The 24,527-nt window shown below is 38.6% G+C and overlaps 2 protein-coding genes across 7 annotated transcripts; one reads left to right on the top strand and one right to left on the bottom strand.

Moving 5' to 3' along the window:
* The first annotated feature begins 3,985 nt into the window (after positions 1–3,985).
* LOC135622659 (eukaryotic translation initiation factor 3 subunit D-like) lies at positions 3,986–8,539 on the top strand. 4 transcript variants are annotated; one of them, XR_010491135.1, is made up of 3 exons: positions 3,986–5,884; positions 7,866–8,160; positions 8,244–8,539. XR_010491135.1 is itself a non-coding variant. In XM_065124685.1 (2 exons), exon 1 carries the CDS (start codon positions 4,097–4,099, stop codon positions 5,879–5,881), a length of 1,785 nt encoding a protein of 594 aa, XP_064980757.1. In that variant the 5' UTR covers positions 3,986–4,096; the 3' UTR covers positions 5,882–5,884; positions 8,244–8,539. The 4 variants fall into 4 exon arrangements, 1 of the variants encoding a protein (XP_064980757.1); XR_010491136.1 differs by having other exon boundaries at positions 8,008–8,160; XR_010491137.1 differs by having other exon boundaries at positions 8,096–8,160.
* Positions 8,540–8,974: 435 nt separating this feature from the next.
* On the bottom strand, positions 8,975–24,217 carry LOC135622658 (pre-mRNA-processing factor 39-2-like). 3 transcript variants are annotated; one of them, XM_065124684.1, is made up of 14 exons: positions 24,077–24,217; positions 23,759–23,877; positions 22,886–22,950; positions 20,120–20,349; positions 18,162–18,329; positions 17,516–17,873; positions 17,285–17,428; positions 16,469–16,621; positions 16,273–16,389; positions 15,918–15,995; positions 14,619–14,768; positions 11,219–13,093; positions 9,640–9,751; positions 8,975–9,490 (listed from the first exon to the last, which is right to left on the bottom strand). In XM_065124684.1, exons 2-13 carry the CDS (start codon positions 23,841–23,843, stop codon positions 9,668–9,670), a joined length of 3,507 nt encoding a protein of 1,168 aa, XP_064980756.1. In that variant the 5' UTR covers positions 23,844–23,877; positions 24,077–24,217; the 3' UTR covers positions 8,975–9,490; positions 9,640–9,667. The 3 variants fall into 3 exon arrangements, with proteins under 3 accessions (XP_064980756.1, XP_064980754.1, XP_064980755.1); XM_065124682.1 differs by having other exon boundaries at positions 22,886–22,986; XM_065124683.1 differs by having other exon boundaries at positions 8,975–9,502; positions 22,886–22,986.
* Positions 24,218–24,527: the final 310 nt, after the last annotated feature.

The raw sequence follows: 24,527 nt of genomic DNA on the forward strand, positions 1-24,527 counted from the left end.
CGATAATAAATTTTATTTAATTTATTATAATAAAATTTATAAAAAAGTTTAATTCATTAATAATCATTCTCGTTCACTATTATGATAAGGAGATATCACAAATTCGTTCTCATAATCATAAGCTTCGTTTTGATACAACGAATAAGATAATTATAAACTTTCTTCTTATTTTTTATGATATAAAAAAACATCTTGTAAGATATTTCTTTTTGAATCTATATTCGAGAACGTCGAATTATTAACTTCAGGTTGAGAAACTTCTCTTGAACTTAGTCTTTGTACAAATAATACATCGGGAGTATTATGTCTTCATCAATCTAACGTAATCCGAACTCATAATTATAATATTGTATGAGATATTTCAAACAAACTTATATATGAGTTTGGATTATGTCAGACTCTCGAATACATCAATGATATCTTCTCCTAACAACATGATAATATACGCACGATGAAAAAATGTAGACAACCAAAAACAATATAGTATATATATATATATATATATCATGAGTTCCTCATTTGAATTATATATATATATAGAGAGAGAGAGAGATTCAATCTCGTTAGTCAAATATCCGTATCATAATTCATCCATGTAATGTCTGCATATTATTTATCAGGAGAAGGGCAAGAAATCAGGAAAGTAAATGATCTTTTTCAGAACCGACACGATGAATTATAAGTTATCCTGTGACACAAGCTTCTTTCCACGTGATGCGTGCTGCGTGCTGCGTGCTTCGTGCTTGGTGCTTCGCCTTCACTCCTACTGTATCAGATCCTGCTGCTCTTATTTCTCCTCGGCAACGGCATCCCACGGAAGTCTACGGATCAGCACACAACGTAAAGGGGAAAGCCGTCTTCACTTGTTTATTTCCTCTTCGGCTTTCCTGTAATTTGCATGCGTCGACGTCGACGTCGACGTCGTCGTCGTCGGTGCCTCTCTTGTCCACTCGAGAGATATGGCACATTAAATGTCTCTATCAGAGGCTTCCAAGCCACAACTTGCCGAGCCATGAATGGTGATGCTGTGTCCACGCTGTGACCGGGAATAAAGTGGGATTTATCCTCCGAAGGTCGTGTGCAGATGAAGCCACGCAGGAACAAGCAATATATATATATATATATATGGAGATGTGTTTGGTACACCCACCTCCTCAATTTGGAATATAAGACCGCTAATATTTTTTTTATTATAATTTTTATTTTAAAATTTTAATAAATAATAATAAATATATTATTAGTTAATCATCATTCAATATGTAACTATCATATGAAATAAAATCCTCCATCAGAAAAAAAAAAAAAAAAAATCCAAGTCATCTTCCACTCGTCAATTCCACGAGAGTTCAAAATAAGTCAAAGGTAAATAGTTTATGATTATCCCTCTTTCTCTTGTCACTCACATTGAGGTTAAGTAGAGATTATTGGAAGCAATTAGAGATTATTTTTCTCATAAAATATTTTATGAAATATTTTATATAAACGTTTATCTTCACTATATAAGAAAGATTTATTTCTTTTGACTACTTGCGTTTTGAACTCATATTTAGGGTTACAAACTTGGGATTGGATCATGAAATATTTTTTGATTTCAATCTTCATATAGATGGTACATCAATAGTTTAATGTTTTCATTTTAGAATCACATCAAACTATCATATACATACGGATCCAAACTACATAGGACTGACCAAGATATAAACGATACTTTTCCTCAACAATTGGTTATATGAGATATAATATATCAATTTATATTTTTACTATCAAAAATAATTTTTGGAGTGTTCGAATCAAATTGATTTATTATTCCACGCACTATAGAATAATAAGTGTCATGAAGGATATTAATATATATATATATATATATATATATATATATATATAATAGAAAAAAAGATATGTGAATATATAGATGATAGAGAATAATCAAATATCATATCATTATCTTTAATAAAAATAAATAACTTGATCATTAACATCGAAAATCGAATTACCCATGATTCAAGTTCAAATCATAAATACCAATTTGTAAGATCCGATTAAGTTATTTTTTCTAATGTTGAGTAGTAAAATACCAATGTCTGCATGAGCTAATGATTTATAATCTTATCACATCCACCAATCTCAAGCGACCATATGATACCAAATAACTTCACGTACGCTCCGTCTTTGTAAATTTCGATCCATGAGGTCGGAAAAAATCATGAACATGAGATAACTATAAACCCCTATATCTAAGAATAAAAGGATGGCGAGTCTATTATTGTCATCAATCATGATGGATAAAAAGGCTCGAGCACTTGCTCCTTAGACTTCCATCGACTACTCTCTCACATCCCATTTAGCCAAATAAACATCTAGCCATGCATATCTATTTAACATCCCAAATCCATTGACTTTGTTCTCTATCACCCTACACCAATTATTGACCCATCATCATACTCGTCAACGTCGAAAGAAAAAAACCAGCGTTCGATGGAAGTAAATCAATATCAAATACAAATCACCTACACCACTTCTTCGGAAGATAGAAATACATACATATATGTATGTATTCTCTACATGACAGTGACAATAATAGTGACTTGTTTTCACTTGTACTTTGTGTGTGTGTGGAGAAAAATGCATTGTATTGTTCCCCAAAAGATGGGCACAACCATCGAATCAAGATAAAAGTTTCCCTCGAATCATTGGAAGTGATGTTGTCGTATGTGAAGTTGGCAGCCAAGAGGCTAATTAGCACAAACAATGTGGCCATGGGATACAAGTAGGTGTCGGCTGCCCCTCCCCTTCAAGAAGATTAGATTCATCACACAAAATCTAGAAATAAAGGGGGAAAAAAATGACAGAAAAGATATACTGTAATCAATGTTATGTAAAGTGTGGATAACATAAGAAAGTACACGAGAGAAGTTTGGAGATTGGATTCAGATGCAAGAGAGAGTATTACCTCTCAGGGACGCACCATTCATTCTCTCTCTCTCTCTTCGCTGTCCCTCTCACCGACAAGCACGCTTCGTGGTCTCATGTAATGGCTGCTTTGAGCAACTGAGGTTAAGAGCATGAAAGAGATGGAAGGAACCATCGGAACCCGCACTTATATTCTTCTTCGTTCTGCTGTCTTCCTCTCTCTACTGTTGCTGTGAGAGGGCACAACTCACACCTCTCGATGAACAATTTCAGATTCTACAAGGAAGCCTCCGCAATCCATAAAAGCTCACTTATTGATCCTAATGCACACTAGTGGCTTCCACCGATGACCTAACCGGTTGGGTACTGTGCTAAGCCACACCATATACCTGCAATGGACCTTCTAAAAGCTCAGAGGTAGTGGACGGTGGGAGAGCTTAATGCTCAGCCACCAAAGTCCTTTTCAAGAACACCACCACCACCACCACCACCAACAAAAAGAAAAGTTGTACAGCATATAAGGGAAGACTCACTGGCAACGAAGATTTGTATATCCAACTGAGATCTATCACCACGCATCCATGCATGCCATCTTTGGGACCTGAAGCTATCAAGAGAGATTAAATTGCCGGCCATTTGTCCTCCAAAGTAGGGCAGTGGTCTGTCTCAGGCAATGGAAAATCCTTGCTCCGATAACAGCAACCGAACGAAAGGAGAGCCCCAATGAATTAATGGTTTGTGGCTGTGGCCTCGAGATGGTGAGAAGTGCACCTCCTATGGTAGATGAAGACCACCAAACTTGGCGCAGGCCATACGAAGGTGAAGGTACTGTGTCCATGTCGTAGCAATCTTTAACGAAGGTATCGGTTTCAGTTTCCAAAGGAGGAGGAGGACGGCGATAAATTTTTAGTCCCACATTGGAATCTTTAGAGGCTGGTTTCCATAAATAGGGGGCTAGAAATGGATTGGGCCCGTTATCGCTTCGTCAAAGTCCGGCCCGTTTTATCATCACATGATTGCCAGCGTTCGGCGTTTCCTGACCGTTGGATCAAAAAGCCAGCCTTCGAAAACTGACGAAGGATCTCCAACCCGAAACCGACCTGAAACCCTAAAGAAGGCCTCCCCTCCCCGTCGAAGCCGCCGTCGTCTCTGTCTGAAACCCTGCCGAGGTGGCAGCGAAGCGGCGATGGGCTTCGACGTGGGCGTTGTCCCCTTCAATCCCGACGGATGGGGTCCGCCCGAGAGTCCTGCCGCTCCCCTCCTCCTCTCCAGGAACGACGGGGGATCCACCCAGCCGGCCAACATCCCCTTCGCCCCCTTCTCCCGATCCGAGAAGCTTGGACGCGTTGCCGACTGGACTCGCAATCCTAATTTCGGCAACAACGCTGCCCGGTCTGCTGGAGGCCGTGACGCCGTCTTCGACTTCGCCCTTGACGAGTCCTCCGCCCTCTCTGGCGCTGCTGCTGACGATTCTTCCTTCCGCCTTGTCGATGGTAAACCCCCTCCGCGACCCAAGTTCGGCCCTCGCTGGCGCTTCCAGCAGCGCCCGCAGCTGCCGCAGCGCCGCGACGAGGAGGTCGAGGCTCGGAAGCGGGAGGCCGAGAAGGAGCGTGCCCGCCGCGACCGTCTCTATCACCTTCACCACCGCTCCTACGCTTCCGCCGGTGGTCACGGCGCCGCTGGCTCCCACCGCGATGCCCCTGCCCGCAAGTCCTCCGTCGACATACAGCCCGAATGGACCATGCTCGACCAGATCCCCTTTTCCACCTTCTCCAAGCTCTCCTTCTCCGTCCCTGACCCGCCCGAGGACCTCCTCGTCTGTGGCGCCCTCGAGTTTTACGACCGCTCCTTCGACCGCGTCAACCCCAAGAACGAGCGCCGCCTGGAGCGCTTCAAGTCCCGCAACTTCTTCAAGGTCACCACCTCGGACGACCCTGTCATCCGCCGCCTCGCCGCCGATGACAAGGCCACTGTGTTCGCCACCGATGTCATCCTTTCGGCGCTCATGTGCGCCCCACGATCTGTGTACTCCTGGGACATTGTCATCCAGCGTGTTGGTAACAAGCTCTTCTTCGACAAGCGCGACAGGTCTCAGCTCGACCTCCTCTCCGTCCATGAGACCTCGCAGGAGCTCCTCCCTGATGCCAAGGAGGACATCAACTCAGCATACTCCCTCGCCGTCGAGGCCACGTACATCAACCAGAACTTCTCCCAGCAGGTGCTTGTGCGTGACGGAAACAAGGTTACCTTCGATGAACCCAACCCCTTTGCTTCCGAAGGCGAGGAAGTTGCCTCCGTTGCATACCGGTACCGACGCTGGAAGCTCGACGAAGACACTCATATCATCGCTCGCTGTGAGGTGCATAGCGTGACCGACGTGAAGGGACAGCGAGCCTTCATGACCCTGAACGCTCTCAACGAGTTTGACCCCAAGTTCTCAGGGGTTGACTGGAGGCAGAAACTTGAGACACAGAGGGGAGCAGTTCTCGCTACCGAGCTAAAGAACAATGCCAACAAGCTCGCAAAGTGGACGGCTCAAGCCCTCCTTGCTGGTGCTGATTTGATGAAGCTGGGGTATGTCTCAAGGGTCCATCCCCGAGACCACTTCAACCATGTTATTTTGAGCGTGATCGGGTACAAGCCCAAGGACTTTGCAACCCAGATCAATCTCAATACCTCTAACATGTGGGGGATTGTGAAGTCGATCGTGGACCTCTGCATGAAGCTCAACGAGGGGAAGTATGTGCTTGTGAAGGACCCGGTCAAGCCGCAGGTCAGGATCTATGAGGTTCCAGCAGATGCATTTGAAAATGAATACGTGGAAGAGCCACTGCCGGAGGAGGAGCAGGTGCAGCCACCTGCGGAGGAAGATGCCACTGTGGGAGCTACGGATGCAGCAGCAGAAGCAGAGCCCAACACGGCAGCTGGAGCAGCAGAGGGGGACAGGGATGCTATTGCCTCTGCCGTCTGAGGGGTATCCGCAGTTCATCTTTTATTTTTCTTCTTCTTTAGAAATAATATCTTTGTCAACTAATACTATATTATACTTGTCGGGTTGTCTTTGTCATGCATGATTGGTGTGTTGAGGGTCCTCAGACAGTCTTCATATATATATATATATATATATATATAGTGTTGCAGCTGTTACCACGTCTCTTCCTGTCTCCATGAAGACAGGGGACACTAGGTTTCCTCCTGCGGGTTCTGCGGGCTCCACGAGGCGTTATGACGTCATGGATTAAATAAGAAGCCGATTCTTACGTCATCCCATACCGCCGCCGTCTCGTCTCCATCAAAAAGCAGAGCATGCGGATGCGAGATCCACCGTACAATCTTCATAAGCATTGAATCGAACGGTGACTGCTGCGCCAATGCGTAATATACTGCAATTTTCTCCTCCCACTAAATGGGGGAGGACAAATGAACCCGAGATTCCAGAAACCCATCACCGACCCTCCGCCCATCTCTCCCTCCCCCCTCTCTCCGACCGCTCCCGTGGGAGGGCGACTTCTCTGCCGATCCATTCTGACCCTTCTTCCCTCTCTGGCTCTATTTGGTGGCCTTCGTCGGTTGCTCCTGCTCCGTTCTTGCTTTGGCTCTTCGATTCTTCCCGTGTTGAAGAAGCTCCACCTGGGGTCCCTCTGATCCCTGAAGAATAAGGAGGGGGAGATCTCTCGCTCGGTTTCTTTGGTTCCTCTTTATTCTTGGATCTTCATGCGGTCGTTTCTTGCAGTTCTCGTTAGGGTTTGATTGTAGAGGAAGATGGTGGTGTCCGATCGAGTGACACCCGGTCAGGTATGGGAAATCTCTGTGCTCTTTTTTCTGTTTTCGGGTTCCAGTATATGGGTATTTTGCAAGGATTTCATGGATTCTTGGTTCCCTTTTTTTGTTTGTACGAGAAATTGCTTTGGGGATTCTAGAAAATTGCGGACTCATAAATGCTAATAGCAATGGGGTTGATGTACGGTAGGCAGATTGGTAGATCCAGATGTTCTTGCATCATCTGGGTGTGAGGAAGTCTCGACATTGGTTATCTCAACTTTGGACACTTTTGGTGCATGCAAGTTTCTCAACCCCTATGTGTATGAGAACTTAGTTATCATGGTTCCCATGTCGATGGTGTGGGCCCTCTATGTGGGATTTGCTTAGGACCCCTAAGAAAGCAAAGATGTTTGAGGATTTTTGAGGTGAATTATCATCTGAATCTTGAAGATCTTTCTTCCCACCTCGTCCCCCTTTATCGAGGCGCACTCTATTGCGAGGTACCAGTGGGACAGCTGGGTCCACAAAGCCGCCTCCTTCTCCTCTTTGCTTCTTCGCTCGACGCATCGTCCTCCTCGAGCTCAAGAAGCTCCTTGAGGCTCTCAAGCCTGCCAGGCAGGCGGGACCTATGCTGCTTAGTGAGATCAACCAGCTTAACCTGTTCCAGAGTATGCGACTTTGCAACTGGTTCTTTTGTTTTTTAGGAATAGGATGCTTAGATTCTTTCTACTTTGTCTTTGAAACTATACCAAGTATATTTGTGCCAGAGTTTTCTGATGTGATGTTAATCCTAAGATGCTATGAGAGCCTGAAATTATGTCTTTATTTATATATATCCCTTAAGTCATTATTTACTATTGATTAGCTTTATGTCTGACAATCAAATTGAATGAGAACAAGACTCACCGATCCTTATGTGCTTTGAACAATTCCGTCTAGGTGTTCTTTTTTGTTTTTTTTTAAGAGAATAGATACAATGGATTTGCTCCTAATGTCATGCAGTATAATTTTGAATATTAGCGTATGGTCGATCACTGAAAACTGACGACAGTAAAATCTACAAAATTTATGCAAATGATGTTATAATGGAATCTAAGGGGATTCCATTTTTTCAAAATTTAGATGTTTCATGCAATGTTAAATCATTTATGGAATGCGTGTCGGGGTGATATACTTGTTATGCTACAATTTAGGTTGGGAGAAAATGAGAGCAGAACAATTACTGGACACAGAACAGCTGTCATATATGTTGGAAAAGAGTTTCACCTATATTTAATCTTGTGGAAAAGAAATCCACAGCTAAATGATACTTAACCACGCGTGCAAGCTTTTTAGGTTCTCTTACTATGGAAGAGCTGTTTTGTCTGCTAAAAGCGTTGGGCTTCAGGTTCGTCATCACATGACCACTGATCGTACTCGATAGGTATTAGGTAGAGGTGGAGAGGAGATGGATATCTTCAAGGAGTTAAATGTTAAGATTGTTCAGAGGTACACAGAAACTTCTTAGTTAGCCTTCTGTTTCTATGAATGAATACTGTCGATAAATTCTGATCAAATTGTCATACATTTAGGTATAACTTGCTTCTGGAATAGCAGCAGAGCTTGGAATTGTGATGGTCCTCATCATATGAGTGTTAGTTTGTGGGGGGTTTTCAACAGACACCAAATTCTCTGGCGCCGTTTACAATGATCAGTTTCTCTGTGTGACCAACTTGCAGGTATCAAGTCCCTTTATTATAATAGTGTAACCCTGATTATTTAGTGTTGAAACGGCAGTTTATTGATGTTGGTGTTGTAGATTTCATTGTGCTACTGCTCTTTGAAGCTCTTTCAGTATCCATTAATGCATTTGTGTCCTTGATCTTAAGCACTCCGATGCTTCTATAATTTTGCAAGATTTGATTGTTCATTATCAGTGATGATTTATTTAGTTGAACTTCCGATTCTCTCTTTTATTTGAAGGCAAAAAGAAGAAGAAGAAGAAGAAAAAAAAGGGGATCTTTTTATTCCATGGTCATCTCCAGATTGATCAATCATGGCTTGGTTTATCCCCAAATACTCCATTTGTTGGAGTGAAACAAGTACTCCAGTAGTTACCATGGATACAAATTTGTAGTATAGATATTTGTGTTTGTTGCAGGTCTTTCCAAGCTGAACAATCTTCTAACGAGGTTAGAGATCCAGGAAGAAGAACTAGATTAGCAAGCATCCACCAGAAACAGCATGATAATGGAGGTGACGATGGCAATGACAGTCGAGGATGCTGAGACAATGGTTTTCATTATCGGGATCATACCCAATGAATGGGAGAAGGTACTCAAAGGAACATTTCTTTCTCGGGACATTCATTAACATTTGTCTGCGGTTAAATTCTACTGGAGAATTTAACGTTTCTTTCTCAGCACATTCATCTGCTTTTAGTGTTGGCTGCTGCTATTCTTGCAATTTGCCGGTGGCTATTGCCATCATTCATCTGCTGTGCGGCTTTCCCACATGTTGGCATCACTAATATTCAAAACAATTTTAAATCCTACGAACATTTATAGTTAGTGATGATTTCATATGGAAGTCTCATGGGCGATCAAGAATTTCCAATGATATCCAACGATACAAGTTGGCAAATCACCTGGTGCACTCGAACATCTGGAATACTTGATTTTATCAAATCTAGTTCACTTTATGGAACCTGGGCGATCATTAATACGTCCGCATCATGAATTTCCCCAATGATATCCAACGATACCAGATTCTATCAAATCTAGTTCAACTCGGAGGTGGCCCCAAATCATCCTTCGACCAAGGAAACCTCAACAGATGCCTACATAACCATCTACAACAGGATCAATATAATTTTAATGAGTCAAGACGTAGCTATCGAATCATGGACAATGACACATGCATGACGGCTATTCTAACTTAAAGGTACAGCCATCTCAAATGTACATTAGTAAAAGATGTGTCTCATACCGTAAGTTTTGGGCTTGGACAAACGTAATCACTGCTTGGTGGGAGTCCGCTGGGGGGTCGATGACTGAGAACCCGTAGCTTGCTCAACTTTCATCAAGTTGGCCTCTTCAGCCTACAAAAGAAATGATCTCAGCAGACATTTTAGAGAGTAAAAAGTAATGCATCAGTCGTAAATTTTCTCCATCCTAATTATTCATCACCCAAATTGTCAACTTAGAAAAGATTCCACCTTCTCATTTCTAATGCATCAATACACAATAAATGCTATCTTATAGCAGTAAGTTCTTTGTACTTCCAACATGTAGGAGTAATATCTATCAACTGTACAGATCCAAGGAGATTTCCCATTAATATAGGTTCTATAAAAACAGTAGAAACTTTATGAAAAGCAACAACCTCATCAATTCTCCACAATCGATGCCAAATTTAGTTGTGTGCAAGAAAAGAATTGCTAAAAGCTCAACTAAACTTCAATGGGTAAAAAAATATACCATAATGGCTGCTGCCTAGTACAATCATTATGCATCCTCACAAAATTCAGCTAGATATTGGTGCATCTTAGGGGGGGATGCAACAACGCTTGCTACTTGCAATTATACTACTAATTATAATCCCATAGACATAAATAAGCCAATTTTCTATCAACGACAACCTGATGCATTAGTTTTTTCATGTTCAGACATCAAACAGAAGCAGCCTGGTTATCTTAAAGAAGCTAGGTTCACGTTATGTCAACTGCTAAAAGATCAGGGCTGGGTTTAGGTTCAATTACTATTCAACTAAGTCAATTTCCTGTTGAAGTTTGATTAGGCTTTTAAATGTCAAAATTCAATTTAGGTCAGCTTTATATGTTACAGTCAAATTTAACTTGAGTTTTGTTCAGGTTTATTATTTTGTATCAGTAACAAGTCTATTAAGTCAAATTTAGGTCAGTTTTGTGTTGCGTAAATACTTAGTATATGATACTTATTTTTATTCTTATTTTCTGGTTGAACCCTCTAATTGAAATCTCTTGATATTCCAACTACATATAAATAAGTAGGTTGAGTCTATGGTAATTATAATGAATTATGGATGAAATTCAAGTTTCTTTTAAGACCTATGGCCCAGTCATCGTCTCCATCTTCTTCTTCCTCTAAGCCTGCTTGTTTTAGATCACGGCAAACACATAAGAGAACTACAAGTTTTGGAATTTACAAGAGAATTGTCAACTTTCTGATGATGATCTTCCTTTTGCTTATTGGTTGCATAGTGTTCAGGCATAATTTGGTGTTCTAAGATTGTGAACTAAGAAACTAATTAATATCTAGAAAATTTCTTGAAATGGTAACAAAGGAACTGAAATCTAATGAAAGTTAGACTTATTACCTAACAGGAATATGCATCATACTCCACCTTTCCAAATCTAATTTTAGAAAGCATATAGTCTTCGAATAATTATGGCTTGTTTTTGTTGTTGTCATATAACCTTTGAATACACATGAAATGGCAGTTTGTATAGATGACATGGTCCGAACAAGAAAATTAATAGATAAGTTAATAAATACTTGTATTTATTACTGTGAAATAAATGGCTTACCTGAAGATGAGAACTAGTCGGTTGAACTTGAATTTCTGATGCATCGAATCTCTGCTGCTGTTGGTGCTCCAGCTGCTGCACCTGTAATAGTTGCTGCTGTTGGTGTTGCTGCTGTAGTAGCAAAAGTTGTTGTTGCTGTTGTTGTAGTAGCTGCTGCTGTTGGAAAAATTGTTGTGGTGCTTGTTGCTGTTGCTGCTGGAGCATCTGCTGTTGAAGTAGCTGCTGTTGCTGCTGTTGAAGATACATCTGTTGCTGCTGTTGTTGCAGGTATAAAAGCTGCTGCTGTTCTTGTGTCTGATTAGCCTGCTCATTCTGTTGCTGAAGATGAGATGGTTTTTGCTGCGGCTGATGTTGATGGTTCTGGTTTTGCGTTGGCGAAGAAATGTTTTGTTGCGGCTCCTGTTGGTTAAGTTGTTGGTATTGTTGCTGCTGTAGTTGGAGGAGCAATTGTTGGGTCTGCAGTGACAGCTGCTGAGAGAGAGACTCTTGTGGTTGTTGTGCCTGTGAAATCTGTGATGACTGTTGTTGCTGCTGCTGCTGTTGCTGTTGTAGATAGTACAATTGTTGCTGATAATAATGCCAGATATGAGGTGCAAACACTTGGCCACTTTGAGAATATCCATATTGTTCACTGTTCTGGTGCAGTTGCTGGTAAACTAGAGTTTGGGCTTGAGAAGCAGGTTGAGGGCTAGGTTGGGGTTGCACATATACCAAACCCTGATGCTGCATATTTTGCCCTGCCCAAGCATAGTTGCCAGTTTGGTAGGCTTGAGCAGCAGCCATCTGATACAGAAGCTGGATTTGGTTAGTCTGCTGAGCTTGCGTGCTTGTCCAAACCTGAGACTGACATGGATGACTTTGATCCATAAGAAGCTGTGAGCTAGTTCCAGCAGAAGGGTTCTGGATCTGTGCAGGAACCTGCCCTTGCTGAGGTTGTGATGCTTGGCTATGCTGATGAGATGAGGTAACTTCTTCAGGAGCCTGCCTTCCATAGCTCATCTGGGTCCAGCTTCCTCCGCTGCTATCAAGTTGAGGAGATGCAATACTAACAGGTAAATCATGCTTCAATTTAGACTTTGATTGAGCGCTCTGTTGCTGTTGCAATTTCAATTCTGCAGCTATAGCAGGAGGCTCAGTAGCTTGATGCGAATGTGACTCATCTTTCTGAAAATCAGCTTGAGAAGATGTGCTTAATTTCATGTCCAATGGATCAGGTTCATCACATCCAGAGGCCTCAACTGTGTCCATACCATCGTGAACTTTGCTGCCACATGGAACCGTAATTACTTGTTCTGAAAGTTCAGTCTCAGCTAGAGTGTTCAAAGTCACCTGCCGACTGTCAGAGTCTGGAGAATTCATTTGGAGATTGTCACGCGAAGGTGGTCTTATGTTGTCATCTGAATCGTGTTCAGGTTTATCATTTTCAATCTTAGAGCATTCCAAGGGGACATCTGTTACTTGAGCCGTAGCAGGAGCTTCATGAACTTGCTCATTAGTGATGACATGCGGTTCACTCTGTTCCATCATAGGCTGCTCTGGTAATTTAGCATCCTGTCCCTGTATTTCCTTTGCACTATTTTTATCTATCTCCAAATGCAAGTTGCTAGTTGCATCCCTTTCTGAAAGGATATCAACATTATATTGTGCAGGTGAGTGTTTCACCTGATGCATACCCAGGGCTGGATTGCTGTTATCAAAACAACCACTACGAGAAACAGCATTCACTGTTCCCTTCCTTCCGTCCTTGCTCTTGTGTATACTGCTTTTCTCCACAAATGTACCGTCGAGTGGTACTCTCATAATATGCGAGAAAAGTTTCCTATGGCGATCCCATGCCTTTCTAATTTCGTGAATATTTCCATAAAGGTCCATGAACTGCTGGTAGCAATCAGAAATAATTAGCAGCAAATATCAAAAGTGGTGTAAAAATATAAATCAAGAGTTAATAACTAGAGAATGAACCATTCTTAAATATCTATGAACTGAGCATATAAGTAAAAGCTTAAATTATTACCCTAATGAGACTCACTGTACTAAAAATTAACAACAGTAACGAAACATTGCAACAATATCAACAATCCACTTGCAGTTGCAGAAAAATTTGAATTTGCCCGTTCACAGCCTATCACAAAATGGATAGATGATACGAAAGAGTTGGTGCACTAAAATGTCCAGTATTGTGGCAATTGTGCAAAAGAGTAACATGTGAGCTACATTCACATGATCATGCACATACAAATCCTAAAAAAATTTGATGATTTTCACTTACAAGTTTTAGAGTGACTACCACCATACATAAGTAAGCAGGTATCCCAAAGAATAGTCCAAGAAGAAACAACTGAAAGCATGATACCATAGTAATGCCCATCCTCGTGGCATTCCTGATGTCTAATGGAAAAAGGGAAAAGAATTCAAAAAATGGGTTTAGGGGGTCTATATAACCGAATAGAGTGTCACATGAGCAGTGTTCATGTCATTTAATAATTAATATTCATATAAGCATTAAGAGAGCTAACATCAAGTGACAACAACACTACTGGGCAACTAAGATTCATTGATTTAATAGTTGTGCTTTTTCTTTAAATTAAATGCAGTGAGTTACATTAACAATCATCATAAAAATATCTAGCTTCTAATAAAAGTATATTCAATTTAGTCTTAATTTATCTTATACATTTTAAATTCCAGTCAATAATCATTATTCAGTTTTTCCAAGTGTAAAGAATAGTATAAACAATAAAGTAAAAACATATAGCACTAGACCACTTGTAGTAGTTACATTAGCAATCTTCCTCTGACCCTTCACTGTAGAATTGAGAAGCACTAATCTTGACATAAGTTGAAGTCAAACACCATCCCAGACACTTACAGAACTTTACATGTGCAACTCCTGTAGTTTCTCAAATAGATTGAGGTTTAAAAAATTTTTAACTCCACCACACCAGTACTTATCATATTTATGTTTCTGATCAATCATATAAGGCCAAGCTATCTTTGTTCCCACAATCTGTTTATCAGATAAGAGTCAAGACAAGAGTTTATCAGATAAAAAACCATCCAAATGGCTGTTTATCAGAGGAGTCAAGATTTTAAACCTCATCAGTAATCTGTCGTACTGATATGGTACCAGTGTACCAGGTGGAATATCGACCCCCCACAATGCCTAGTACCAGTAAAAGAAAGCAATTAAAAACAAAACCAACTGGTACTGTCTGCTATGGTCCAATTCCACTCCTTCATTGGATCATTAAATACCAGCCAGTGACCAGTATTTGAAACCCTGATCTGAGTTGCATCCTATACAAACATTCAGGTAGTTGTTGCTAGACATATATTCTTCTGAACATAAGACTCGTCCATTTGTTTTAATGAACTCGTGGTCTTGAAAAGGCAATCTTACCTCTAAGAATGACCTAGATATGTCTTCACGATCTTGCAAACCCAAAGCTCCATATACATTTGATTCTGGCTCTATTACATTTGCAATAATTGTGTCCAGTACAGGTATCTCAGAAGCTCCACCATGAATTGTTGCAAAGTGTATCAATCCCTGTAGAATATAAATGAGTTAAATAGAAACATAAAAAAATAAACACAGTAGAAGAAAAAAAATCCAATACAAAAGTGTCGTTATCAGTAACAATTCTATGAACAAGATAAACTGATGTTCCCTACTAATTGGGGCAGACCACATGGATTCTTTCCCACCAGTGAGCTCTATTGGGCACAATGTCACTGTGTAGACGAAGAATGATCACATTTTTCTTGCTGTTTCTAACCAAGTTTTCTTTAGTTTAGTTTGTGATCCTCAATTAGCACTACACCTAATTTTTTAATAAATACAATCATTTTTTTGTCCTATTCTTTTCCCTCCTGTAGAAAGGCTTTTAGTGGTTAGTATCATCGATATGAATATTCAAAAATATCATAATTTGTAGAAGTATGTACATGACATTCATAATTTTCTTCATTTAAAGGATCTATTTTAGAGAAAACATGGTAAGTATGAACAGAAAACGAAAAAACTTCAGCTTCTGCTGTGATACAGATCTCTGTATTATAACTGTCCCTTAAGGAAGAATCCCCAGCATGCTTATCAATCAAATACTGAGACTAAAGAAAAAAAGTAACACTTCAGCATGAAAGTTTTTGCAACTTAATATGTTGCTTCTGATGGAAGATCAGTAAAAGTCTTCAAATTGGTTACAACTGACATAAAAACAGGACAACACAAAAGAATCATAGAGCACAGAGCATTATTTAGTTCCTTAAGGATAATACTTCAGGTGGATAAAGGGCAAAAAAAGCTCTACCAGAACTTGGAAGGGGAACACAATTCAGAATCATACTTGGCATCTGAGATGTTAATAAGTTTTATTTTTCCATGATCTACCTAACACAAGGCATAACTTCAAGAATACTCTCAAATTATAAATACACAGGACAGAAAGTGAAGTTCCAACATGAAATACACATTTGGAACTGAAAAACATGATGGTAAAGCTAAAGAAGTAATATTATAATTAACGGATAAGAATACATGCACAAGACTGTATACAAGATATTCCATGTCAGTAGAACTCTACGGTGGCAAGCATACAATCAGCAGCCACTAAGTGATCTTCACAGACAAACATATAAACAAATAAATGGAATAGGTTCTAATATAACAAGAAAGCAAATATCAGAAGAATTGGACCTCCAGGATTGATTTGCATGGTAATTGCTGAATACCCTTGATGAAAACTCCTCTAGCTGCCTCAAAGCTACCACTTGTCTGAAAAAAGAGTGAAGTCAAGAAACAAAAAGAAAAGGTGATTAATAACCTCAAAGCTACCACTGCTTGTAAACGGTTTTCCCTCTAATTAGGACTACACCTAAAAAACAATCTGCATCTGAAGAAAAAGTTGTTTATCTGCAGATCTATACATTTCCTTTGTTGACAGTTAAAAGGAAAACAACACACACAACAATTGTAAGACAACATTTATGCTGTCTGCTGGATATAGTTAAGGTGAGATACAGCCATGACAAAGAATCCCCAGCAGGCTTACCACAAATGTAAAACGAGCAAAATTAGTGTACAAATTTGGAATGATTTTCAGATTCCCCTTTTCTTTAGCCAATTCAATTGCTTTTTCATATATCAGGTAAGCTACATCAGTGTTCCCCTGCAGGAGTATGATGACATTTATTAGTACTGACAATTCCATCTCTCAAAAAATAATAATAATTGCAGCTATCTTGTACCATGCGCTTTTCCATGTTTGCTTCTCTATAAACAGTTTCAACCAAGTTAGAAGCTAAATCCATATCCCGCTGAAGAAATAGAGCACGTGCACCAGAGACATCACCAATTTTCTCCTTAAACATGGCGCTGTAGATGCAAAAAGCTGGGACTTTCTACTGGCAATAACATACAATGACATAAACAACTGACACACAATGACAAAGAAAAAAATAAAAGTTAAATATAGTGTGCCATCTACATGCATAATTCCCATAATGTACTATCAATTACCATCATGGCTTTTGGTGCTTGAATTTCAACAAAATAGCCAAATAATCCTGTTGATGCTGCATAAATACTTCACTATCAGGAACCAATCATCCTTGCATGATGCATCAGACATTTAGTAACACATAAGCATGTTATGGTGATTGTTTGAACAATTAGATCCACTAAAAGGCTACATTAAATGACCCCCAAAAAAAAGGTTCACAGAATTAGATGTCAACATTATGTAATTTGGACCTTAATAATGCACACAGTTATTCTATTTCAAAAGTCTCACTTTAGATGCCTGTAAGTAATAGAATACCAAGAAAATTCAAAAGAAAAAACATTGTGGAATTATGCAAAAGATTACGTATGCAAGATGACAAATGGTAACATATATAAACAGCTTGAATGTCCTTGTAAATACCATCACAGCAAATAAAAGGAGCCAAAAAAATGACAACTTTTCAATGAAATGTAATACAAGTCTGTCCAAACAACTTTTTGCTGAAATGTAATACAAGTCTGTCCAAACAAATCATGTGTGTGTGTGTTTTGGGGGATACCTTAAGAAAGACAGTCACTGCTCGAGTCAGTGCATGATTTGCTAACTCGCGGCCACCCTTTGCTTCCACAAATTCAACATATCGAATCCAGAACTCTGAGTAATTAGCACAAGCAATCAAACATCTCTCGTAAAGTTTTACAATCTGTCATAGGAAAATGTGGTCATTCAGATGGTAAAAGGAAACAGATCAAATTTGAGATAATTAGCATAATATCAGTAGAATTTATACCCAGTCAAAATCTCCTTGTGTTTCAACAAAGTCAAGATAATGATGCCAGTTCTCAAGCTGACCAGAATCCAATGGCTTCACATGAAAATAATTCCTTCTGATATGTGCTTCAAAACAACTGATCTTTTCATCTATCTGTCTTGATCTCTGATATAATTGTTGTCCGATGGATAGGAATTTTTTAAATGCATACTTTGAAGCTTTCTGATCCATAAATTCTCTAATTAGGTTTGAGATTTCTACATATTCACTATCCTTGATATCTATCAGCCCATGACTATGTGTATTTTCTCTTGGAAAATCAAGATCATGCTGGCAACCCATCTCTTTTGACCACATATCAATCAACCTTTTAAATCTGAAATATTTCAAGTGCAGTTTCAAGTTATATAATATCATCACAAACTTGATTCTTCAGAAGTAATTTATGTACTCAAGATAGTACCAAATTTACTATGTTCCCGACATCAAAGTTATATCAAATCAATGACTTAACAGAACAAATGAATTCACATTACCAGTGCTAATAACTAAAAAAACAATTTTGTGACAAGCAAGAATAGTGTAGCACAATCTTGTATCTTCACCAACATGAGACTAAAGCATTTCATATTTCCCAGATTGGGGAATAAAACAAGATACGTACCTTTCATAATAGCTTTGCAGTTTCTTTGTGGGAAATACTAGTGTTCTAATGTAAAGATGAGCTAGCTGACTCCACTGCTTCAGTGAATATTCAAATTCAATGTATTTATCCCACAGCTGATAGCACAAGTAGTCTTTCTTAACAAAGGACAAAGCTCTCTCATATAATCTGGCAAGAGGTACCATAAATATTAATGCAAAAAGGAATTTTGAAAATGTTAGCACAGAAAATAGAGAAAGTGGTATAAACCAGAAAGTAAGTAAATTTTAACATATAATCAAATGTGAGTTGTGTACTTAAACTTCAAGTCGACTAGATTTCAGCTCTTCCAACAGGAACTCCCCAGTTCAATTACAAATGCGAATATTCTCAAATATTCTAAACAATCATATTACCTTGCCATAAACTTTAGCTTTCTAATCAAGATTTATCCACATTGTAAACCCCCTGCTCTCCAATTATGCATGTAAAGATATGATTTGTTCTGTTTGATGCATTCTTTTCTTAAAATAAAGGAACTCTCTAGTTCAGACCTAAGCAAGATATTTCATTACCTGTCAAGCAATTGGATTCTTTTCAACAATAGTTCCAACAAGTAACCATGTTTCACACAATACATTTTGGCTATTCAACTCATTCGATTAGCGAGTGCCCCACCATAATACGTAGCACCTACATTATTCTAGTGTGTTAAGACCTACCAAATCATGAGTACAAACCAAATCCTCATCCATAATTTTAAGGAATGCAGATGTCAGATCAGTACTAAGAACAATTATAAGAAGTCCATGTTCATTCCTATTAAACAAAGAGAAGAAGAATTTCTCATGTAAATCAAACAATTCCCCATAAATGTAATGCCTTGCTGAAGCACCTCCGCTATCCTTTTCTAATTCAAATGCAATATGATAAGTTTCTCATGCAAATCATATATCTTCTGTGGCAACATTTTTTTTTTCTTTTGTAGTGTCACTAAAAGCATCAATTCCAGAAGGTATGTAACAGTATATATGTTAAATTATGAATATGTGAACCAGGGTTTAAAATCCTGATACCGGACCTAACCAGATCGGGATGGGCCCGAGTATGTACAAGCATACCACCACATGGTAAGCCAGCATTACCAATTGGCACCAAGAGTGGGAAGGAGGAGAAGGAGAAGAGGAGGAGAAGGATTAGGAAAAGTACTGGGGATGGCACGATAGTGGGATTAGTGTGATAGCAGGCGACGATGGTCAGCAGCAGGCGGAGAGAGAAAGAGGGAAGGGGGGGAGGGGGGAGAGAGAGAGAGAGAGAGAGAGAGAGAGAGAGAGAGAGAGAGAGAGACCAGGACTCGAGAGAATCAAGAGAGACAGAGAGAGAAATGACAAATAAAGACATACCATCAAAACTACAAAAAGGATCATTTCAAACCAGACCTTTTGAACTGAGCTAGGCTAACCACTCAGTTCAAGCCCAATACTGAGTAAAATCCGGTGGCAAACTTGATTTCTTCTGGTTACCAGACTGGACCAAATGAAAAACCCTGGTCTGCAAGTAATAACTTTTAAGCACTTTAAGAAAAGTTTGGAGACCTATAAAATCATAGGCTTCATATGCATCCACAATTAACTGCAATTAAAGTAATGAAACTCTAGAATCCTACATGACGATTGAGAAATGAAATCCTATTACGCCAAATTATTCATTCGTCCATGCAGACAATCAACTCAATGTTCCAATTTTATCAAAGTTTCTACCGCATAAATAACCTCACGATTTTATCTTGTTATACTTCATCAAGCTTTATTATATTAATTTCAAATCTGTTGCTTGAAAAATTTTCCCCTAAACTTAGCTAAATATGATGTAAGGCACCAGAAACCGTTACCAGAATTTTATATTAAAAAATGGCATATGGAATAAAGCAATATGATTACATATTTTGTTATTATCAAGTAGAAACTTATATTAAGTACCTCCGTACGTCAGCAGGATCTTCAAATGATAAGGCACCAAATGTACAGTAACTGACCCACAGATTAACAGAATATGGTATTGCTTGGACAGCCCGTTCATAGATTTCCTCAACCTCATGTAAAGTGCATAGTCGTGCCCTATTACTTGCATACTTATTCCAATAACCATAGCATAAAGGATACTCAGACAAGAAGGCATCATAAACCAAACATATCCTTTCTAGGTCATTCTGCAGCACATATATCAAAATGTCAATAACAGAAAATACGAAATCACAGATAAGTTTAATATTTTATCTCATAACAAAAAACAGACAAACTATGACAATTCAGAATGTCACAGTAAATAACGGAAAAAAGAAACAGGCTTCAACGTCACAACAATGAGATTGTTAGTATCCACTGGACCATGTTTTTCTTGCTATCTCTGCCATCAACTCGTCACTTTTTGCAATTACAACGGGTCAGGTAGCATGATAACCCTTCTTCAGGTTATATGCCTACAACAAAAGGAATTTGCTAAACTAACCTGGAGATCAAGTCGAATGCATGATGACATGGTTCATCATAGGAATACTGCAATACAGCTGTACGTGTATAATTGCAATACTATTTTGGTCAGAAGCTATTTCCCTTGTATGAGGTTCTGTAAGTTCGATTCTCTTGTTTAAGTGTTCTATGGTCTTCAAATGATATGAGCCATCAAATCTAGTTAAACCACCATTCCTAAGTTTCTTGGGGATAATTTTGTACTCACCAACAGGTAAAACTTTTAACTGCTGTGAGCCATTACTGATCTCCTTGGAAAAAAATGCAGCCTGGGAGCATAAGTGGCAGGTCTGGTTATATACCTACTCTCTAAAACTCTCAACCAATAACCCACAATCATCAAATGCTTGTTTCTATTGCCTCCAATGTAATTTTACCTTTCAAGCAGCTTTCTTTTAAAACTTGATCTTATATTAGGCTTTTTACCAGAATTCTAGAATTTAAGAAAAACATGTTTTCTTCCTACATTTTCCTCCATTTTATTTTGATATAATGTATACTTTGCTATATGCACACATTTAGAAGATTTTAAATTCTACTATACAAGTTCTTCACTGTTTGTTTAATTATTGATTGAGTGTTCTAGGAACCAGTTTTGATTGAGATTCTTCACTTTTGTAGGCTTGACCTTGGCAAGTTAAGACATTGATAAGTCATCCTTTCATTTAAAAATCATGTTGATTCATTAACCTTCTGTATTTGTTTCATGGCATGCTATCTCAAGTGTTATTTTTCCATTTTTCTTTTGGATTTTAAAGTTTTAATTTCAAAGTTTGCTAAAAAGGTTTTTTTTCTTTTTCACAATGCTAAAATTTTTTAGTATGACACTATGACTTTTGTTTCCTAGATGGCAAAAGGGGCTTTAATTTTTTTCAATAGGTTACATTTGGACATATAACCTTCTCGTTTGAATTGTTCTTTTGAGACAAAATTGCCACCTTGTGTTCAGCTGTTGATTAACTTTCTTCCTTGGAATAGTGTGAAAGGGATACAAGTTGATTAGATCTACTTCTGAACAGATCTAGGAAAAAAAAAGTTGGTCTTTTCATTGGGTGCATCATAGTTCTTTGAGCAACAAAAGAGTTCATTGGAGATCCTCCTAGAAATACCACAAATAATTTTGGAAGGTTCATAAATAAGGAAAGAGAAGTGCAAAGATGAATGGGAAAATGTTAGTCATGATTTTAGCAATTACATAGTAGTTCCCACTATATGCTGTTATTGTTTTTATCCAGTTCACTATTACCTGACTTATTTTTATTTTCTGTGCATGTTATAGCAAGCATCAACATCACATTAAAATGCAAGTATTTGACAGAAGCATGTAATGCATTACAGTTCAGTATTGTATTTTTCTTACATTCAAAGTTAATAATAATTTTTTAGTGTACTTGTTGTTTTGTCAATATTGATTGTTTATAGTTCCTCATTTGTGTCTTCTACCAAACAGGTTGAGATTGCCGACACATTAAGATTATGAGTTTGTTAACCAACTAGAAGTGTATGATACTAATTGAACTTCCCAACTTCAAGCCTTAGCCAGTAAATGAAAATAAAACAGCAATCAACTAACATTGACATATGTGGAATCTTGGGAATGTGAGTTCTGGATATCTGTTTGTCATATAAAAGCTAACATAAGCAATATTTGTTGTTCCACGTATATAAAAGAGCTCAACAGTAATATCATCTAAACAAGATTGCATATGAATCCTTAAGAATCCTGAGTCTTAATGAATTGCCTGGATATACCACCTCCATTGTTATTAATTGCAAAATTTTCCATAATAATCCTAATCACAATGCTATATCAGTAGATCCACCAACTGGTATCCATGTCATTCAATGAGGGCACAATATGAGACACTGGTCACGATATTAAAGCAATAGATGATAATTGTTATCAAAATAAAAAATAATCATGTATAAATTTGTTGTGGCAGATAGTGGTGGAGGCTGTTAACATATTGAACTTCAAAAAACTCTAAATGAAACTAAAAGGTCTGTTTTCTATAAATGATTCAGCCAATTCTTTTAGCAAGAAATCTCTGTTATGAGTTGCTCATGAAACTTCAAATGATGATATAAGTTTCAAACACTGAATACAGAATCATATATACTTGCATATCATTACATTTCCCTAAGCATAAACAGGCAAAATAATTCAAGAAATCAAATCCACATACAAGAAGATAAAGCAAGATGAATATCACTTACAGGGTAAGCCTTCTCAATATGTGCTATAAGTGAAGTCCAAGATTCAAAATCATTTGGGATGTCACCTAGCAAAGCTTGAAAATTATTCCAATCATAACCAACTGCATGTTGAAATATTACATCATTAAAATACTCTTAAAATCATGATCCAATTTATTTCACACAAAATTCCACAATTGAATACATCTAGATAATGCATTGAATTTTTGTACTTTCCATTTTTTTTAAGAATTAGACAACAAAGAACGAAAATCACCAACCATCTAAAAAATTTCATTCTTCAACAACCTCTTTAAAATTACAATAATTTAGATTGTCCAACCGTTCAATACTTTAAAGTAGACCTACATCCCTACTTCATGACAATACCCTAATCGCGCGAAAACAATAAACATCAAACCAAAAAAAAGCAAGCACTGGAACCTCAGTATACATACATCACCAAAAACTGCAATTAAATGTGTCAAATCAAAATGATCTTCGTAATCTCAAAAGCCACACTGCAAAAGTGAAACCTAAAAGTCAACTCATCATGCAGGAAAAATAAAAAAGAAAATGAGAACGATCACTTTATGGAGCGCATTCAAGAATTCATCTTCTATGTGAATCGAGAGGAGTGCCACAGAGGAAACTCAGCAACAACCGCTCCCTAAGTTTTATCTCTTGTTTCTTTCCTGATTCCACCTGGTTGCCGTGTGTCCCATTATGACCCCCGTGAACGAGGAACTACAGTAGAGCGCCATCGTAACTCTCTACTTCAATGAACAAGCATGCTCCATTGTAGAGCGAACACTGATTTGGTTATGGTTCTTGCACGCATTTTCGTCAGAATCTTGAAAGTAAAAGAGCTTCATGGGAGGGATCAAAACTCACCTGAGACCATTTCCGAGGATTCTTGAGCTCCATCCTCCATCAGCGTGTCTCTCTCTTCGATCTCCTTCACGTCCGACGCCTCCATTGTGCCACCGGGGAGATCGAGTAACCCGGCGACGCTGGTACCAGGAGCAAGAGTAGCATTTACATATAGTAAGAGTCAATTGTTTTCGAACAAGGCCGAGGACGGTCCCATATTTCCCAAGATATTGGGTATATGCCAGGAATCGTCGGGCAATTTCAACCGATTTCCGCAAGAATCCTGCCAGCCGACAAGTGATCGCCGGAGGAAGGGAAAAGCAGAGGAAGGCGGCTTACCTTTTCCACCGTTGCTGCCCTCTGCCGGTAGCACCACGCGTTCGAGTCTCCGGAATCCAGCGAACTCGGGGAGCCTCTCCGGACGTGGCTTCGGAACCCTATCGGAGAAAGGGGAGACGGCTTCCTCTACTTCAATATTTTATATAATTATGCGTGTTTTATAATTTGTATGATTACCACGCAATCTATTTTTGATGATAAATTCACCGTCATATATAATTTTTTTTATTCACTAAAGCGTATAATTTACAATCGGTCCATTAAGCAGCTTTTGATGTATAAGTTGTCTTTCTTTTCTTTTTTTATTTGAACTTATAATTTAATTATAATATGAATTTTGACTTATAAGTTTAAATCAAACTTATATGTAATATACAATATAATCATTTTAAAAATATTTTTAAATTTTTTATAATGCATAACTATTATGTATATTATATAAATTTAAGAT

The sequence above is a fragment of the Musa acuminata genome, chromosome BXJ2-9 (assembly GCF_036884655.1).
Source record: "Musa acuminata AAA Group cultivar baxijiao chromosome BXJ2-9, Cavendish_Baxijiao_AAA, whole genome shotgun sequence".
Lineage (NCBI taxonomy): Eukaryota > Viridiplantae > Streptophyta > Magnoliopsida > Zingiberales > Musaceae > Musa > Musa acuminata.

Excerpts from the sequence above, each read along its gene's own strand:
- LOC135622659 (XM_065124685.1), top strand. The coding sequence starts at position 4,097 with ATGGGCTTCGACGTGGGCGTTGTCCCCTTCAATCCCGACGGATGGGGT.
- LOC135622658 (XM_065124682.1), bottom strand. The coding sequence starts at position 23,843 with ATGGAGGCGTCGGACGTGAAGGAGATCGAAGAGAGAGACACGCTGATG. Across the intron at positions 18,330-20,119 it reads GATCCTGCTGACGTACGGAG|ATTATATGAGAGAGCTTTGT; the intron begins GTACTTAATATA and ends ACCTCTTGCCAG. Across the intron at positions 13,094-14,618 it reads TATCTAGGTCATTCTTAGAG|TTCATGGACCTTTATGGAAA; the intron begins GTAAGATTGCCT and ends TGCTACCAGCAG.